This window comes from Aptenodytes forsteri, unplaced genomic scaffold, assembly GCF_000699145.1.
Source record: "Aptenodytes forsteri isolate BGI_AS27 unplaced genomic scaffold, ASM69914v1 Scaffold234, whole genome shotgun sequence".
Classification (NCBI taxonomy): Eukaryota; Metazoa; Chordata; class Aves; order Sphenisciformes; family Spheniscidae; genus Aptenodytes; species Aptenodytes forsteri.
Genome location: NW_008794006.1, coordinates 33,401 through 53,847, shown reverse-complemented (window position 1 = coordinate 53,847; position 20,447 = coordinate 33,401). Strand labels below are relative to the sequence as shown.

The 20,447-nt window shown below is 38.1% G+C and overlaps 1 protein-coding gene across 1 annotated transcript in view; it reads right to left on the bottom strand.

The window, feature by feature from the left end:
- SLC9A3 (solute carrier family 9 member A3) overlaps positions 1-20,433 on the bottom strand; it is a 54,770-nt gene extending 34,337 nt beyond the window's left edge. Inside the window, exon 1 of the mRNA XM_009289736.1 lies at positions 20,238-20,433. Within this exon, the coding sequence (XP_009288011.1) occupies positions 20,238-20,433 (196 nt within the window). The remainder of the gene's footprint in view (positions 1-20,237) is intronic.
- Positions 20,434-20,447: the final 14 nt, after the last annotated feature.

Sequence of the window (20,447 nt, the reverse complement as noted above, 5' to 3'; positions counted from 1 at the left end):
AAAAGATGTGTAGATGAGGCGCTTAGGGACATGGTTTAGTGGGCATGGTGGTGTTGGGTTGACGGTTGGACTCGATGATCTTAGAGGTCTTTTCCAACCTTAATGATTCTATGATTCTATGATACTGAGGGCAGTGTATGTCAGTTCCATTCTGCACATCACCTAGTCCAGACTAATAGTGAATGTTTCTTAAACAATGGACAGTACAAACTCCTTAGGAAACTTCACTGTTGCAATTGTTTAGAAAATTATTTAACAATAATGACAATTAGTGTTTCTTTTTTTTCCTTTTTTCTTTTTTCTTCTTTTTTTTTTTTTAATGAAAGGTAGCTCTCTTCCACTCTTCAGTCACACCTTGTCTTCTGTTTGATGAGAAACTTCCTTTATACTTCTACAGCTTTAATGTTAAATTTCTCCAGAGGTTTTGCTACTTTTCCTTAAGTATTTGGTGTTAATTGCTATCTATTTCATATATTTGTTCAAGAGCATGCTCTTCTGATAAGTCCACTTTCTACTTACTCCACTCTTCTACTAAGAGAAGGTTTTTGATCCAATTTCCTTTGTAATGAAGTTTCCTGTATTTATATTTCCCTTTTGTTATGGCTCCCTTTACTTCTCAACAGTCCTGCCCACCTACTATTTCTCTAATAAACATCCTGCACTTGCTATACTTGATTTCTTTATACTCATATGTCTTTCATTTTCTGCTCTATCTTTGTAACTCTCATTATTTTCACGTGATGTGCCAGTTTTGCATCCCTGTGCATTGACCTCAGTTGTACTGTATCTCTTTTTTAAGATCTCCCTCATGACTTGACTACATAAGATTTCTACCCTTGCCACATTACCAAACGCAGCATTTCTTGCCTGCATACCCGTAGGCATACCTTCCAACTAATTACAGTTGCTTATGTAGCCTGCACAGAGGATCTAGGAATTTTAATTATGACCACAAGAACTAGAAAAGCTATTTGGTTGTATAGCCAGGCACTCCATTATCACACCACCACATTTAATGATCCTCATTTCAGAGGATTTTTGCTCCAGCTGAGCCTATGTGAAGGCACACCAGCAGCCCTCATCACATAGTTAGAGTCTTCATTCTGATTTCTAGCCTGAAGGTGTTCACAGCTATTTTATATCCGTTTTCCTTTGTGACAGTGATATCAATTTTCTTAAATAGTTCTTTTTCCCTAATGTTAAATCCTTTACTTCTATTATATAAGCACAGAGAGAAACATATTCTCTTTTTGTTTCTTGTCTTTGGTTTGTTAAACTAAACCACTTATTTTTCGGTCTTCACTTCAGCTCTCTCTGTCTATTTCAATCTGAGTTCACCTTTGTGGACTCAAAGTCATCAGAAATATAGACTGCGTTCTGCATGAGTCACAGTAGAAGCAGGTCCAACAGCATTAATAATTTCCTATCACAATCTATAGTTCAGCTACATCCTGGATTCATTATCACATTGGTGACTCACAGTCATCCTGTATTCACTTCATACAGATGTGTACCTCTCTTCTCCTTCTCATTCACAACCTCATGTAGAAATTCTTGTCATTGGTCCCTGAGTGAAACTGCCCTTGGTATTACTGTATTTCATCCCTTCCCCTAGTCCTCAAGTTTATATGTTTTTTCTAGTACAACAGCCAGATATACATGAATACGGGTAATGCCTAGTGAAATGTGTCATCAGAAACCTTCAGTAGGATACCTCACCTCTTTGTGTAGTGGTAATTTAAAAAAACAAAACAAACAAAAAAAAACCCTGCATAAGACCAGTCCAAAAACTAAACTCTAGTGACTTCCACAAATAACCTTCTTATAGTTTCATACTTTATCTTGTCCTTTCCTTACCCACCTGTTAACTGTTCTACCCCCTGTCTTATTAACAGATGAATTTAGGCCTAAATCAAGGGGAAAAAAAAATCTTCCATTGAGTTCTAAGAGTGGTTCAGTTGAAGAAAGGATTTAAAGCATTAGCGAACTGCTTTTCTAGTCTGTCCAGGAAGTGTTTGAGCAGACTCAACATGGCTGAAGCTGATCATTATTACTTGTATTTGCCTTTCTAATCTTTATCAACAAAGTGCGCTCAGGTTTTTTTTTCCTGGTCAGAAGACTGATAGCATATTTTATAGACCTTTAGAGTCTGTTCTGTGGACCTTGCAACAATGGTATTCTGCAAGTCTTATGAATTGATTTTGCCATTTTGAATTGTTTATATCTAAGTGGTACAAAACCCTTAAAGAAAAAGCTTTTACTAATTTCTTCTAAACAATATTACTTAGACAAATCTTAAATTATTTTATTAATCAGTACCTTATGCTTTTACCAAATTGAGCAAAAATTGAAAGATTTATTGAAAAACTCAGATATTTTATATCTCAGAGATATTTTATATCTGAACAAACTCAGAGATATAATATACGTGTATTGTGTAACAAGCAGTAAAAGCCATTTTTTGTATAGGTCCTTGGGTACTGTCTTAAAATATACTACATGACCAAGACTATTAATACTATTCATATTTAATCTTGGACATATTTTTCCTAAGCAAGACACAAATTCCTTCATATTTAACTTGTTTAGGTGAACTGGTTTGAGTTTGGTTTTATCCAGCTCAAGAAAGCTTTCTTTATTTTTCACATATGTAATGATCACCATTTACAAAGTGTACAGCATTGTAATGAGCTCATTAAACAGGAGATTTTAGGTCGCTGTTCTTTGTAGGTGAACAATTAACAAAATATGTTAGCAATTAAAAATGCAATCAACATACAGGTCAAGGTTCCCAGTTGATAGGTCATAACATAACAAGATAGCCCCAAGTGAAATTCAAAGAAGTGTGTGAGTAAGCAACTATTACCTCTATAAGCACTTAGAACATAATGAAGTTTAAACAGTCAGGTACATTTTATCATAGTTATGCCAAATAGTTCTTTTTTGAAGGAGCAGTCCCACTGCAGTGCAAGTGTGGTAGCATTTGGCCCTTATGGAACTGAATGGCACTGAAAGAAAAATGGGAACAGTCAAAAATAATATTTTAAAATGAGAGCAAAGTACACATTAGAAACACCTTGAAGTATAGTAGAGGATATAAAACAGGACAGCAAAAGTATCATAAAACTGCTTCATTTCCTATGCAAAGCTATTAGAATTAAGTTTGAAAGACAATCTTCTTGCTCAAGTTAATATTCCTCACAGACTGAACTCAGGGGTTACTATTAGTTTTCTGCGTTTAGAATGCTGTCAGTACATGATATTCCATACTGAATACAAATATAAAGAAGCACCGCTGAAGGTTATTACATACTAGAGCTACTCTCTATACAAAACAATCAAAAAAGTAAGTTCCTGTCATAACCTCTTCCAATTACATGTTAAAGAGGCAGCAATAAATGTAAGTAGAATTAGCAGTAATTTTCTGATCACTAAGGTAGTTTAGACTAATATGATCGCCTGAGGTCTAAAAATCTGGCTGATTTTACAGCATAAATTAAAAAAGCATTTTGGAGAATGAAAACAAGATAGAATTTGCTTTCTATTAATGGTATACATTGCAACTGCTCCAGCTTTAAAATTATCTTCAAAAATTCACTGAAATTTATTGATAGTGAAAGCAATTTTTTATTTTTAAAATACCAAACTATTTTCCAGTAACATGGGGAGAACTGAGTTAAATAAAGAAATGCCAAGAAATGCTGAGTTAACTCATTTCACACTATGAATTTTAGAAATTTTTTTCCTTTTGACCTTCACTTTAATATGATAAATGAATTAAAACAAAGGTCTCCCTTTGGGAATGTTTTGGCTTTTGCTCATACAGATAAAGAACTGCAAAGAAATGGATTACTAGTAATATATGGAAACCCTTGTTCTGGTGTCATGATAAATTGCATAAAGGATTACCAAAGCCTGAACACAAAACAGAACCAGTTCTTCTTCTTGGTTCAGGCCCACTGTACAAAGAAGAAGAAAAAATAATTTAATGAATCCCAATAGTAGGTTGAAACTCTGAAAATTTCCTTATACTATCGGGTTTTCCTGTTCTTCCCCAGTACTGCTTCTTGCAGGACACAGTAACTGCCTGTTAAGAAGGGCATGAGGGACATAGTTAAAGCCTAAGGGCTAGGGGGAATAGCTATGAAGGCTGCTCCAAGTCATGGGGTAGGAAAGCACTTTTTTTCAAGCCTTGGTATACTGCCTTGCTTCCTGCCCCCTACATTCCACCCTGGCAAGATTTTAATTAGCACAACTGGAATAGCATGAGATTACAGTGAAAGTATTCCTGATTACAGTGGTAAATTAAATAAACATTAGGGTATTCAAATTTAGCAGTGATGCCCACAGACAGAAAAAAAAAATCACAAATATCAAGTAGCTCTTGCTCAAAACTGAAAACGAACTTAATTTGAGAGAAGTTAAGAAAACATACCTGGCTAGTTTCCACTGAAAGTGAATACTACTGTGCACCCTGCAAGGCTTCAAAATTTTGCCAGAGTCTTATGCTGGAGGAAAGGCTCCAGCTGCTTGATAAGAGAAGAGTTTCGTGATGGATTACAACTCTTTTACGTAATTTCAGAAACTCAAGTATGTTGTTTACATGTGCTAGGAATTTGGTAATCTCAGATTTTTCTAGATGAGATTATTTTAACTAATAAGTTAGAAACACTTTTAAGAGTGTTTTAAGAGAAACACTCCCTATTGCCATAAGGTGTCCAGAATGACAACAGATAAAGGATAGTCTTTTCCTAAGATTTTTACAGGGCTATGGAATCTCCTCAGTGAAGGATTTGGGATTCCGAAGCTTTGTCAGGAAATGGAGAAGCAAGTAGAAACTTTTTTCTATAAGAACAGTGGTGAAATCACTTGTCACTCACCTGTTTCTCCATATACAATTCCCTTTGTGGAGTTTTACTTAATGACAGAATGGCTCTTTTAACATCAGTAGTGCTAGTCAGAAAGAAGATGGTAAGGAACTGGGCAAGGTGATATGTGGGAAAGAAATAGGCAAGGATTCTCATGTTACAATACTTGCACACTACTCCGTCTATTTGTTCCACAGAAGGTTAAGAAAGCACCACCTTTACCAATCAAGCCTGGGAGTTTCTGACTTAGGCAATAGAGAGCAGATGATGTTACATGCTTCCTTACTGAATGCACTCATTCCTGCCCATAAAGAAAGCAATTTTGCTCAGAAATCCAGGTACGTGGTTTATTTTTCCACAGATTTAAGAAAAGCAAAGTGGAGCTTAATTTATATCACTCTAATTTTTTCTTGCAAATGGCTCTGAGATACCGCTATCATTCAATGTGCTTTAACATGGCTTTTGATTTTTGTCCTTACAGCTTTTCTGATTAAGTAATACGTTAACTCTCATACCTTCATTATCTCATTTGAGGGGTGAAATACACAATAACACCACCAGGAAGAACAGTAGTTTAAGTACTGTCCTTATACTGCAAAATGTAGTACATAGAAAATAGGTTTGATGTTTTGAAATGGGGTAGGAAGGTGATGATGAGACAGCTGGTTTTTCAGTTATGCATTTGTGTTTTGTAGTGCATACACAGGGAAAATGAGAAAGGTTAGCATACAAAAGTAAGTTCACAAGGAGATTAGTTTAAACTGATTTTCTACAGTGAAGAAAGAAAAAGGAGGGAAAAAAACCCAACTGGCTAAAGCTGCATTTGAAGTAGCTTACAACTCAAACCTTTTAGTTACTGAAGATGACTGCTTGTTTCAAGAAAAAAGGAGGGTAGAAACCAGACACAAATCTCTTCCTAACTAAAAAACAACATCTAAGAATGTCACACACATAGACTAAACATGATACACAATACAAAGTCATATCAACATAGGATTCTTTGCTTTATATAGGAAAATGTCCTTTATATAGTCAGATCCCTTCCGACATGGGATAACAATTTTGCATATATTCCTAAAAACATCTGTGCAAAAATTCATTTTTGGGGAGCAGCAAGAATTCAGTATGAATCAAATGGTACACCTAGTATATGCACAGTAGTGCCTCTTTTTGTCTTCTATTATGACATATATATGAGCTAAACTTCAGTAGAATCATAGAATCATAGAATAGTTTGGGTTGGAAGGGACTTCTAAAGGTCATCTAGTCCAACCCCCCTGCAATGAGCAGGGACATCTTCAACTAGATCAGGTTGCTCAGAGCCCCGTCCAACCTGACCTTGAATGTTTCCAGGGGTGGGGCATCCACCACGTCTCTGGGCAACCTGGGCCAGTGTTTCACCACCCTCAGCGTCAAAAATTTCTTCCTTAGATCTAGTCTAAATCTACCCTCTTTTAGTTTGAAACCATTATGCCTTGTCCTATTGCAACAGGCCCTGCTAGAAAGTTTGTCCCCATCTTTCTTATTAGCCCCCTTTATATATTGAAAGGCCTCAATAAGGCATCCCCAAAGCCTTCTCTTCTCTAGGCTGAACAACCCGTCTGTCTCACCAGAGCAGAGTAGGCAGAATCACCTCCCTGGACCTGCTGGCCACGCTTCTTTTGATGCAGCCCAGGATATGGTTGGCCTTTGGGCTGCAAACGCAGTACTCCAGGTGGGGTCTCACCAGAGCAGAGTAGAGGGGCAGAATCACCTCCCTCGACCTGCTGGCCACGCTTCTTTTGATGCAGCCCAGGATATGGTTGGCCTTCTGGGCTGCAAGTGCACATTGCCGGGTCATGTGCAGTAAAGGGAGTTAAATTATTTACACACAGATAAATCATAAGTGAGAGAAAGCTTATAACCGAAAAAAAAATTATATATGTGGACTTAATTCTAAAAGGATTAGTATAGTATCTTCATATACGTGTAAGTGCCAGGATAGGTTCTGCAAAAAAATGCTGGAGTGGAGAAGCATCAACCTGACAGAAAGACCTAGCTGAACTGACACTGCTTTATACCAACTATAAAATAAAAAATGCAGGTAGGTTAGTCCTGCTTTTGTTCTAAAACAGAAAGTGTTATGAACAGCCAAACTTCATCATTTTCTGCTAATATTGTTTTTTCTATTAATCTCTTGAAATCCTGTTCCTGAATATACTGCTAGTCCTGATAGGGAGGAAAAAAAAAAGATGAACAAATATCAAGACAGAAGCTAAGTTTCAGCTGAATTTTCCTTAAATCTATGGATTATCCACTTTCTGCCATGTTCACTAGCATCTAAATAATCATATTATATATAGGATATATTTTAATATTTTCATTTCAGTTATGAGTGTTTACTTTGTCAGCAACTGTAACTGCTTGATGATTTATCTGTACTTCCATCATATTCTTAACTGATAAGCAGTTCCCAAAGTATGGGATTTTTTACCAGGCTTCTTTCAACCCCAGGTACAGATACTGTGTTTTAGGCACTACAGCACAAACATGACTGTTGGCTGTAGTACTACTTCACTTGACTATAATCACAAAACATTTATCAGATGAGGGCATATAGACAAGATTCTACTGACTTTCAACACATCGGGATCCTCCATCTTGTGACAGAAAACACATGCTACACCAGACAGTCAGAGGAAAATATAGCTACAGACCATTCATCCTTACTTTTGGGTAGGTCTTTCCTGACATAAGAGCTTCAGTACCCACACACAAGCTGAGTTTCCACCTACAGTGGCAGGTTTATCTTGGACTGGTTTTAATCTTTACTTCTAAATCACAGTAAACAGAAGGAAATGTCATACTTCCTCCTGCTGCTTTTACATCCTCATACTTTCAAACACCAAACAGCATTATTCAAGTGAACATGCCTTGAAAACTATTTTTTTTAGTAAGGTCAACTACGTTGTATTCCTTCGGAAATGCTGAAGAATTAAGATGCTTTACTGAGTGCTCAGAAAGAATAGTTTTGTCTCAAAGCAAAGTTTTAGCTTTTCACTTAATTAACATTTTCTTCAGTACAAGTATTCAAGACGTGAAAACAAGATTTACTTCTGTTTACTGAAATGCTAAGGAGCATAAGGTTGCAAATAAGATTAATGTATTATGTACTGATGAATTGCTGCTTCCCTTAACTCCATGATAAATGTGACAGCCCTTTTTTTAGACTCATGTGAAGTGTAATAACCTCATCCTCAGATCAGAAAATGTCTGAAAATTGATTGAATTAACTTGTGGGGTGGGAGGGGGAAGGTGAATTACAAAGCATTTATCTTTCACTGACTTCAATGCCATATCTATCACACTGTGAAGAAAAAAAAAGTGTAGTTTCTGAACTTGCTATGTTCTTTATTTCTAATAAAAATTTTGGAAGAGTGCAGACCTTTTTTCTAAATATTATCAAGAGGAAAGTAACAAAACCAGCCTTCTCTTTCCAGACACTTTTACTGCATAAGCAATGTAAGTTTTCACCACTACAGGATACAAGTTTCAGGCTCTGTTATGGATGCTGCACAACCACTTAGATAACTGGCCTGAGTGAGTTACCACCTTCCTTGTTTTACAACCTATCTTTTGTTCTTGTCTTGAATCATAAGACTTTGCTGCATGAGAGACTGTGGGACACAGAAGTAAAAAGAAAAAAAATAAGTAAATACTAAAATAGAAAAGCACTTCAAACTCTGCAACTGTGGATAGCTGCACCATACTTTTTTTTTAAAATCTGTTAGGTATAATCATGTACAGATCAGCAACAATGCAGCAACTGGCAGATATATAATCCACCTTTAAAAAACCCAGATAAAATGAAGATTATTGGGAGCAGATAGAAAGGTGGCTCCCTGATTTGAAGGAATACTTAGCATAACATTGAAAAGAACAAAGTGATGCTGACTATTCATCTTGTCTAGAAAATGCCTTGTTAGTGGGGAAAAAACTAAGCCTTGCTATGCATGTTCTTCTTACACCTCTAAATGGTAACATCCTCTAAGATACACTGTACTCCACAGGACAACATGTAGAGCCACTGGATGAGTCCCCCTGAGGACAGATTGCCCAAGAGAAAAAGCTATCCTCTTGAAGCTCTGTAGAGCAAAGTCTTATATTCCTAATTCGTGGTAAGAGATTATGACTAATGGACATATTGATAGAATCTGTCAGGCTGTAGTTTATGACAAGATCCTTTCAATGAATGGAAGATATGTTAACAGAAAACCTCTGACAATAGTCTAATATTTATCTTCTTTATGATAACAAAACAACAGAAATTAAAAAAATAAGAAATGAATTAATACATTTTTGTTAGACACTGAATGTAAATATGTACATACTTTCTGTTTTTTTTCTTTTTCCCTCACAATCTAATTACATCATTTTTATGCAACATACATAATCGCACTCTCATCTGTTGCTTCCATCCTGCGCTTTCTCTCACAGTACTTTCTATCCTACTTTTTTCATTATTGATCAGTACACTCAATCAACACAAAACTGTCCATTTCTTTTTTTAAATGTAGACTATCTTACTCAGCTTGTTACACTAGCAAGATTGTGCATGCAACTTAAATTAGTTGTTCGCCTATAAAAATATCTATGATTGCTTTTCCACATGACATCTATGGTAGCAAGTATTAAAGAAACATGAGAATAAATACAGTATTTATGCAATATTTCTACTTAGAAAAAGAATACACTATCCTCCACTAATGACCATCCCTGGCAACTAATCTAAACAAATAACTGAGCTCAAAATATCTTCATCTATGCTCCAATAATGTACCTTGACAAAATACCAGTTCAATAGTCAAAATGTCTTCCTGTCCAGAGTCAGAGCTTGCACAGCCTTTTGTGAAGTGAAATGATGATAGGAGACAAATGAGTATCATCTAAGGAAGCGATATGAGACTGCTATGGCCACAACTATCATGGACTCAGAAATTTCCTGGTCCTTCCTGTAGAAGAGGAAAGAACTGTAATGATGGAATATCTACCCACATAGTTTTGCCTGAGGGGTTTTTTTTTGGTTGGTTGGTTGGGTTGGGTTGTTTACTTTTTTGTTTGTTTGGGTTTTTTGGGGGGTTCTTTTTTTAGGGGAACAAAGGCAGTCTTCTTGAGAAAAATCCCATTAGAATTGGGGAAACTGAGATAGGATTCCAAAGTACTGGTGCTGCAATTCAGGTAAGTGGAAGACCCAGAAGTAATACCTACCTAGTACAGAGGAGGACTACAGAAGTGTGCTTTCTGGCATACAGTTGTGGGCAGAAAAGAGATTTGTAGGAAGCAGACCTATTATCCTGTTCTGCAGGAAGCAGGGAACACTACAGCCACCACCTCCAGGTTTACACATGTTCCTGCTGAATCAGCTAGCTACTGCTTGAGCTTGGTACTACCAGTTAATAGATCTTCCTGCACATTCCCATCAAGTAATACTGTTCATTAGAATATCAGTTCATCCTGGAGAATGGTTTGTCTAAAATAAGAGATGGAACTCATACTGTATCAGCTAAAAGAAGGCAGGAGAGTGGGTGACATATGAGTGAAAACCATTTAGATCAGAACGTTGAAGCCATTCTGATCAGAAAGCACACAGGGTTAGAGGAGAGATGAACTTTATGCTGGTACCTTGTCATTCCTTTCTTTAATTCATGACGGCATGACCAACATGGCTACCATGTGGCACCCATGTATTCTCCTCTCCTCTGTATATTAGCATGCGATTTTGCTCCAGTTAATCAAAGTATACTGATTCCATCAAAACAACATGCGGAAGTGTTGTTTCTTTGACCAGGTAGGATGTGGATAAAGTTCCATCCATGTATGAACACTGCTAATCCAAAGACCAGGATCTGCAGGTCTGCCTGATAGAGCAACTCATTCTGGAAACCCTTTCCAGGCACATGAAGGACAAGAAATTCCTCAGGAGAAGTCAGCATGGCTTCACCAAGGGGAAGCCATGCTTGACCCATCTGGTAGACTTGTATGATTAAATGACAGGCCTGGTAGATGAGGGGAGAGCAGTGGCTAGTGTCTACTGAGCCTTCAGTAAGGCCTCTGACGCTGTCTCCCATAAGAGCCTCATAGCCCCTCAAGCTGTTGCCATAGGGGCTGGATGAGCAGACAGTGAGGTAGATTGAAAACTGGCTGAATGGCCGGGCCCTGAGGGTGGTGATGAGCGGCGCAAAGTCTAGTTGGAGGCTGGTAACTAGGAGTGTACCCTGAAGGGTGGGGGTCCATACTGGATCTGGTCCTGTTTAACATCTTCATTAGTGATCTGCATGATGGGACAGAGCGTATGCTCAGAAAGCTTTCCAATGACACAAAGTTGGGAGGAGTAGCTGATAGGCCAGAGGATCATGCTGCCATCCAGCACATCAACAGGCTGGAGAAATGGGCTGACAGGAACCTCGGGAAGTTCAGCAAGAAGTGCAAAGTCCCACACCTGGCAAGGAACAACCCCATGCACCAGTAGATGCTGGGGGCCACCCAGCTGGAAAGCGGCTTGGCAGAAAAGGGCCGGGGGGTCCTGGTGGACACCACGTTGAACACGAGCCAGCGATGTACCCTTGTAGCAAAGAAGGCTACTGGTATCCTGGGCTGCGCTAGGCAAACTATTGCCAAGCGGGCTGAGGGAGGTGCTCCTTCTTCTCTGCTCAGCACTGGTGAGGCCCCCCCGGAGTACTGTGTCCAATTCTGGGCTCCTCTGTACAAGAGAGACATGGACATACTGGAGTGAGTCCAGTGAAGGGCCAGGAAGATGATTAAGGGACTGGAGCATCTCACGCATGAGGAAAGGCTGAGAGAGCTGGGACTGTTTAGCCTGGAGAAGAGAAGGCTCTGGGGGGATCTCATCGCTGTGTATAAATATCTGACGGGAGGGTGCAAAGAGGACGGAGCCAGGCTCTTTTCAGTGGTGCCCAGTGACAGGACCAGAGGCAATGGGCACAAACTGAAACATTGGAGGTTCCCTGTGAACATCAGGAAATGCTTTTCACTGTGAGGGTGGCTGAACACTGTCACAGGTTGCCCAGAGTGGTTGTGGAGTCTTCATCCCTGGACATAGTCAAAAGGTGTCCGCACATGATCCTGGGCAACCAGTTGTAGGCTGCCCTGGTTGAGCAGGGAAGTTGGACCAGATGATCTCCAGAGGTCCCTTCCAACCTCAACCATTCTGTGATTCTATGATTCTGTGAACTCTATAGGAGACCCAGTGTCCAGCAAAATACCAAACTGATGCCTGTGTTACAGGACACTATGCGTGTATTCCTGTGTTCTTTCTCCCTAGTGATCAGCTTCAGCGACAGTTACATCACAGGAGCAGTGTATCACTGACTTAAGCCTTAAACACAGTCACTTATCACTGACTGACCCAATTTGAAAGCTTACTTTTCCCCAGTTCAGTACTGTCCCAAAGTCATCCCCAGAACTAAGTAGGATGGAATAGCTGAGGACCAGAGCTATTTCAGTGGAAAATCTGGCAACTTAATTCAAACCAAGTCCTATAGCAGTTTAAACTCCAAACTATGCCTCGGAACAGAAGAGCAAGGATTCAAACGCTGCTTAATTCACTCTGGCATGAATATTGTAACCACTTAAACCACTAAATAACATTTATTAAATGAATTTGTTAAGCATATGTCTAAGCTGTCAAGGCCTGAAAATCTACATCTGGATATTCATCAGTACTGCTATTGCACTGGAGTAGGATTGTAATAACTCCATACTACAACTATATTTAGTTTTATGTATGATCACATAACTATACCTCCAGTACCATCATTAGTACTGATGTACTTACATTAACATAAAGCCATCTTATATCAACCTATGTCATCTAGTCCCTGGAATACTATTATACCACCATAGTACATACATAGTATGAATGTAACAATATTCATTTTAATAAAGGAGTTAGAATGTTTTATCTATGACAAAACAATTAACATAAAATCAGTTTTGTGTTTAGACAAGTCCCTCCATCAGTTTACAATCTGTTTGCACCTGGGAGATTGTCATTATGAACTCTTACTGGCTCAAGACCAATACAGGTTTCTGAATATTTAGTATTTTCCTCAAAGCCCAACTTTCAGAAGTGAATGAATCCATAAAGCTTCCACTTTCCGCTTTTTTTTTCCACTTTTAAAAAACTGTAATTGAAGCAGAGAAAATCGTAAGCAAATGTTTTTGAAAATCAGTGTACAATCTACTTGGAGATTTTATTTCTTGGTGTCTGACTACTGCTATTTTAACATTTGGGGCTGACAAAAGGCCGAGGCATTTTTTCTTTCAATAGATAAAAGCAGAACTCCTCACCCAGGCACATAATAGTGAATCCAGAATGACTTCTTCTACTTTCAATTATTGGAAGGAGAAAACTCTCCAGATCCATCTACTTAACACCCCTGCTTTTGCACAGGCCTTTCAGAATATGTTCAAGTTTTCTTCTTCCATGAATAAACATTAAATTAATGCCTTAATTAAAAGTGTTTCCACTTGAGATCTTGCTCTTCCTTGTCAGCCTGTAGTTTCAGTATTTATGACTTTACAGTGCCTTACATAGCAGCCAATTGGGTATCAAGTCACTCCTTTCATAGGGGTGAATAGTCTGTAAGCTGTTTTACAAAAGGAATCAAAATATTACAACACAGCAGATCAGCCGCACTCTGCAGTTTACCAAGACTGCTTTAATGGTCTGTAATTTTAAATGGGTGCCACTTGTTAGCAAGTTGAAGAATAATTAGTCCCCAGTTCTTTGGGATATTAGTTTAATTGCACTACTACAGAGAGATGAGAAAAATCAGAGAAATTTCTTGAAAGAGCAAAAAGAATATTCAGATAAGAAATATTCTTCTGTGACTTTGGACTCAACACTTCATCTTGGAATAGAATGAGCCATATAGAAGGCACAGAAGAACTCAGTAATCCATTACCCATTACTTCAGAGCAATTAAAACATGGTAAATAGGGGGAAAAGAAGTTTTGTATTTGAATTCAAAAGATTTCTTTAAGGAAACTGGTGGTGAGACTCTCTGACTTTTGATAGACTTCTGGTGGTATGAGTCAAAACAACTGGAAAAGCAACTTTCTTACTGACAGGTCAAAGTAATAATTCAGGATTTCAAATACCAGCTTCCCTGCAAAGCGTCTCTAACACAAAGCTCCACAAAAACAAAGGGGACCTCACAAAACCTTTCACTTGAAGAACCTGTGTACACCTGAAAGGGTTTGCTGCTTGCACTTATTACTTGCAGGCCTGTGGTCTGCTCGTTACCACATGAGATTTACAGTCACTTTGGGGGTTTGTAGATCACTCTTAGTAATAAGTGGCTTTAGCTCTGAAGACAGTAAATCAATGGTCTCAACAATCCTAAAACTACAGTATTAAAAGGATTCCATTGTTCTACAGAGAACGCTGAGCACTTTGCACACAGGTGCCTGAAAGTAATTGATGGCAGAGATCCTTTCTTAGGTATGCATGCCTGAACTGTATTCAATTCAGGGCCATTCTCAAAATGCCATTGTTTTCTTATGTAATTCACACAAGTTGCCATTGTACATTTGCTATTCGTCAGGGGATGTAATCTGAATCTTGTCGAATTATACTGTCCTGATATCTTCTTCCCTACTCTAAATAATTAAGACTTGAGACTTGCAAGGCTTGGAGGGGGAAGGGAGAGAAGAGAGATGTGTGTTTCAGGGAGGCAGGAAGGACATGAAAAGGGTGAGTAAGGTCCAGGAGTAAAATGGAAATAAAATGTGGAAATATGCATCCATTTACAGATCATAAATTTAATAAAGACATGGCTTACACAGTTGTTCCTAGGACTGGAAATGCTAAGCTATTATTCTATGTTGGAAATGTTCTTTTCAGCTGCTTAAAATGTTGCATACAAAAGGTAATTCCTTAGAAGGCAGAGATTTTACAGTACTTAACATTCCTAGCTCACAGGTATTCTAAACAGCACTTTGCAAGAGGAAATAGAGCATCTTACTAAACTGAAGACACCCAACATAGTTGCCAGCACAAATTTATAGCATTTCTATGTAATTGTTTTTAAGATAGATAATAAAAGGCTATATCCAGGAAGAAAATGCATATGCCTCCCTTATAAGTATGCCAACCTGTTCTAGCTTCTACTGAGTTCACAATAAAAGTAAAAGATATACTTTTTTCCTTGTTGTCTTGTTCAGGATATGGGGGAAGGTAGCCCCAGACTTCCCAGTCACAATGCAAAGTCCTTTTTCATATTATCACTTGCTAATGAAAGCAGCTTTTAACAAGCACTACAATCATGACAAGGCTGGCAGTTTAAGCTTTGCAGGGTCTGGTAGTATCCTCACCATTTGAGTCTCTGACTCCATTTTCAGTTAAATACTTCCAATAAAGTTCTGCTAAGCATCCTTCAACATTTCTTCCTAAAGATGTTATTTACTGAAGAATTGCCAACAAAAGAGCTATTCTCACATTTCTTGCTTTTATTAGAGAAAGTGATTTAGGGTATTGTTTTAAGTAATTGACACATTTCACTAGTGCTAAAATGCCAGGAGAAGAAACTTGGGAGTCAAATGGGCTTTTGTTTTGACAGTTTGCTTTAGAGGGAGGGGTATTGATTTCTTCAAAGAAAATATTGCCCCAGGAGTCTAAATTGGATGGGTTGTTAGACCTGCATTTCACAGTTCCTTCCCTAGCCCATCCCTAACATGCTTAAAATTCTCCATAGCAATTGTTTGTGTTAACAAAATATTCTGAAGAGCTCCTTTCTCAGAGTAGTTTGAGACAATATGAAAGGGCCTCAGCACGCAGAAACAAGAGCATTTGTAGGAACCCATATCTCTGTAAGCTTAGAGATACAGTGTACTTTACAGCTCATGTCCTCCTGGGGTCTCAAGAGCTGATGGACTCAACAAGTCCATCTGACACAGTATCTTTTAGAGATATCACTAGGCTAGCCTTCTCCTAAGTGTTTGTTCGTTGTTATTGAATCACTTCTTCCCCCTCCTCCAAAGCATTGTGGCAGTCCTGAAGTCGGATTTACCAGCTGCCCTGGATTCAAATTTCACTCCCACTTTTAAATTTCTAATATAAAAGCCTTTAGAATTTGTGCGCAACTACACAGACATTAAAAAAAAAAAAGCTTTTGTGACATTCTTAGACTCAGCATAAACTATACCAACAAAAACAGTTGGCAAGAGGTTTGACTTGCAGATAATGAAAAGGCTATGTACCCTTCCTCATTCCTGTTCATAGTCACTCACTCTCCCACCATTTCTTACAGTTGCTTATCTGCTCCACATTGAGCAAGTTCAGGGGGCTAAACAGACAGAAAGTCTGCTTTTTAGGGTTTTTCTATTTTATTTTGGGACAAGGAATTAACTATCCTTCTGAAAAATGTAATAGTACACAAAAGGATTTAAACCACAAGTAGGAATTTTACAAGTTCCCCAGCATAACCTCTAATGGAAAGATAAATATAAACACAATCTCTCTCTATCTCCTAGGATTTTGAACGAGTATAGAAGCATGCAGTGGATATCCCCCAAGTAAAAAGCTTTTTTTTTTTTTTTTGCAATAGACATGGCCTCAGAAATATCCTCAGAAAAAATTGTATACGTTATTCAGAGTTTAAACTATTTCTTTTCTTTCCCATTTTTAGCTCCTGAGCTGATTATTCCTTTCCTTCTCCTTGTTTCCAAAGTTGTTTTCTGATCTCACTCCTACTTCTGGCTTTTTCTGTAGCAGACTTTCCTGCCACTGTTTGTATCTTCTACGCGTCTGTTTATTAAAAGGTTAGTTTCAAGATGTGATCTATTAAAGACATATAAAGAAGGAGGAGAGCACATGACGAAGTGAACTTAGAAAGCACGTGCAAGGGTGGTCAGTGTGCATGTGTCTTTAATCTTAAATCAGAACTATACTGTGCAAGTATGTTGATTAAAAATGTTACATCCTTTATCAACATAGTTACAGTAGGAAATGCCCTAGTCTATAACTATATATACATACATCTATGTATTTGTATTTTTTTTTCATTCGTATTGCTTGTTTCATCTAGACAACTGAGGTACCAGGAAGTGGACACCTGAAATCCACTAGGATGGATCTCAGCTGTACCTCATGTACCTTCTTCACATAGATAAGATGTTTTTCTGGCTTAGCTTTACACATGTAAGTAGTTTATTGGCCTTATCCCATAAGGATACTCATTTGTAGTGATAAGAGAGCCTATCAAAAGAGGAAATAAAGATCATTAGCCAAAGTGGAACACTGTGTACCTTAGAATGAAGAGTTGGAACATTTCAAATGAAGAGGGTCAAATCAGATCAATTATAGTATGTAAAACAGTACACTGAGATGCATCAAAAGTGTCATAGTAGACACAGACAAATTAATTTATTTCCAATAGTGCATGAAAGCCAACTGTATGAAAACTCTTCTTCCACAGTTTCATTTGTAGCAATAATTAGACTTGCCCAAGAGACATAAGTATTCGTCACATGAAAAAAAAAAAAAAAATAGCAGCTTCCTTCCCACAAAACCAAAACACTAGGCACTTCTTCATGTATCTGGGATACGTACAAGATTTCACATACAATAGTTTATGTTGCAGAACACCTTGTCAGCACCAATATACATTCTGAATGTACACAACATGAACATCAAGTCCCAGAAAATCCACAAGAATCTCCTATTAAATACCTGTTTCCCCAAACTATATAACATTATGAACTGAAACTTTTTTTTTTTTGGGGGGGGCAGACACAACCACAAAAAACAAAAAACACAACAAAAAAACAAACAAAACAAAAAAACCACAAAACTCTAAAGTTATTCTAAAGCAAGAGAAGGCAAAGTAGTCTCATATACTTTTCATCCCCAGCTACAAATTGCAATTCCTAGAACACCCTTTGCTGACCCAATTGCCTGTCATCCACCAGTAAAATAGCTCTCCCAACCTCTGTAGCCATGAAGAAGTGAGCTTGCATGTATAAGAACAGCTCCTCCCCTGCTGAAAAACCCACAGCAAAACCAGCATTTTGACTCCACTACCTTTGCCCTCCTTCAGGTAGTAAAGCAAGAGACACAAGGGCAGATGTTCTATATTTTCTTCCTCAGTTCTTTTCTGTCTGCTTTTTGAATGTATAAAACTTCTTTGATCCAGCATAGCATTTTTTGCTATTCAAAATCTTATGATAGATTTCTGGTCTACTTTCCAGAACCCTTGACACACCAAGGCAGACAGAAGGCTGACAAGCTGGTTTTTTGAGTTCCCTTTCTTATTGACCTATATGAACACCTTCATGCTTTCTTCATTAATAAGCTGTTGAACGGTGAGTTTACATTTCTGCTTTTCTGTATTTTATTTGTGACTGGTGGGAAAAGCAGGAGCATTCATAGGCTCTCAGTGGAATACAGCAGTTGTCCATTGCTTCTTCAGAGACAATGTCCAGAGAAGTATAGGATTGAAATTACAAATGTGAAGAGAGAAAAGAAGGAAGCTTGAGAGTTTTGGGGAAGAAAAATGATGGAGTTGATGATAGGATACTATCTACTAGTAAGTGACATGCTCTGTGCAGCTGTGAAGGAAGTGCAAAGAATTAAAAAAACAGAACCAGCAACATTCAGCTCCTGAACTCCAAGGACAGTTAGTGCTTTATCAAGAGTTTATACTGAGGACTTCATGGTAAAATGGCTCATCTTAACCCAAGATCATCTTAATCCAGGCCATTGCAATTTAAATATAGGACAATCTAACTGTCCTGTTAGCTTCATTGGGTTTCTGGCACAGCACTGATATGGTTGCGTAGCACTAATATTACTCTGTACAACTATGGCACATGTACAAAACAACAAAGCCTTAATAACACAGAAGGCAAATACTTATTTAGAAGAGTATCTCAAAAAGAAGGTTCAAATGAGCAACCTGTGTATTAGTTTAGTTAGCACAATTTTATAGGGACTCAACATTGTCACTGTTTTTTCTTCTATCTGGTTTCCCCAGCTTTCTACTTGATATAACCCACCAATAAAAGTCAATTCAAACAAAACTGTATTTTTATGTAATCTAGGTAATGCAGCAATCATCTGAACACAAACTATTTGCAAGGTGTAGTCCAACACTGATTCAGATAAAGATAGTTATATATTTATGGTTAAGCAAGTGAAACCCAAGATGCAGGTATCACTGAAAAATGTTTTACAATATCACCTCTACATAACTTACTCCTCATTTTTAAAATGTTTTCTTTGGATTTGGAGACAGCATTTTCCACCCAAGTCTTACTGTGTTTAGCTACTGTGCTAGACAGAATATACCTAAGTACACCTTTTTACAGCTTCCATTCTCTGTGACATGCAAAATCCATGGAATGTGATTCTGGTATCCCAAATTAGTATTAACAGTAGAAGTACAGAAAAGTATTAGCAGGATTATCAGCTGATCATACCTTCTGAGTTGAGACTGATTTTAGAGACGATTTATTGAAAATTGAAAATGACATTTTCAATGTCAGCCAAACTGGAGGTCTGTTTTTAGATCCAAAGGTAAAAGGACTTAAAATAATAGCATCAAGCAAATAAAACACATTCCAATTAAATAGTGACTCTTCTAGTTCAGCAGTGTTATTAATATAAGATTGCTTTTGGAAAAGTCACAAAGTTCAGAACACAAGAGTTAAAGCATTCATATAAATTCACTTAAACTACACTGAAGTTAGACTAAGTCCTTGCTTTTCACTGATTCCAATTTCTTGAAGAAAATTCTGTGTGCTCTAAAGCTTGTATTTTTTCAGCTGCATCAGATGGTCTGGTAATGCGTATTACCTTTCTCTATAAGCTATGCTCTTTCACTAATTCAGCAATGCTCTGCAAAGCAGAGAACGCTAAGTTCGTAAGTGTAGTTTGCAGTGTTTATTTTTGATGGTGCTAGCTAATATAGCTACCAATCATAATCAGGAGAATAGCATATTGTAAACTGGAATAGGTATTGTATAAGCAACAAGGCCTGATTTCTGTTTCACTTCTGTAAAAAGTTTTTCCCAGGAGCAACAGTAATGCAAAGTTTCAAGGAACTGCAAGAGTTTGCAAGGAGTCAGATGCAGAAGCCACAGCCCTAGGCGCTGAAAATGAACTAGGTAACCCACTGGGCCAGGTGAAGACCACAGTGCTAAGCACCGTGTAGGGCACTATTATGAAATAAGGACAGAGTACAGTAAACCCCCTGAAAACGGGTCAGTGGACTTAGGATAAGCTTTCTTCATTTACGTTGGGTGGGAGAAGGAGAAGGGGGGAGGGAAAGGGAGAGGACATGTATTAATATATAACTCCGGACTCACCAATTTTGGCCAAGCTGGCCACAAGTATCCAGAGTGTAATGACATAAGGGTCCTTGACGTGATCCCATTTGAAAGAGACGATGGCAAAGCTTTGAGGCTGGCTGCTATTTATAGGGCTTCCCGAGCTTCTCTGTCCCAGCGCCGCTGGGAGAGCCATCAGCCCCAGGAGGAACCCCACTCCAGATACCTGCCTCATCTCCAAGCCACAAA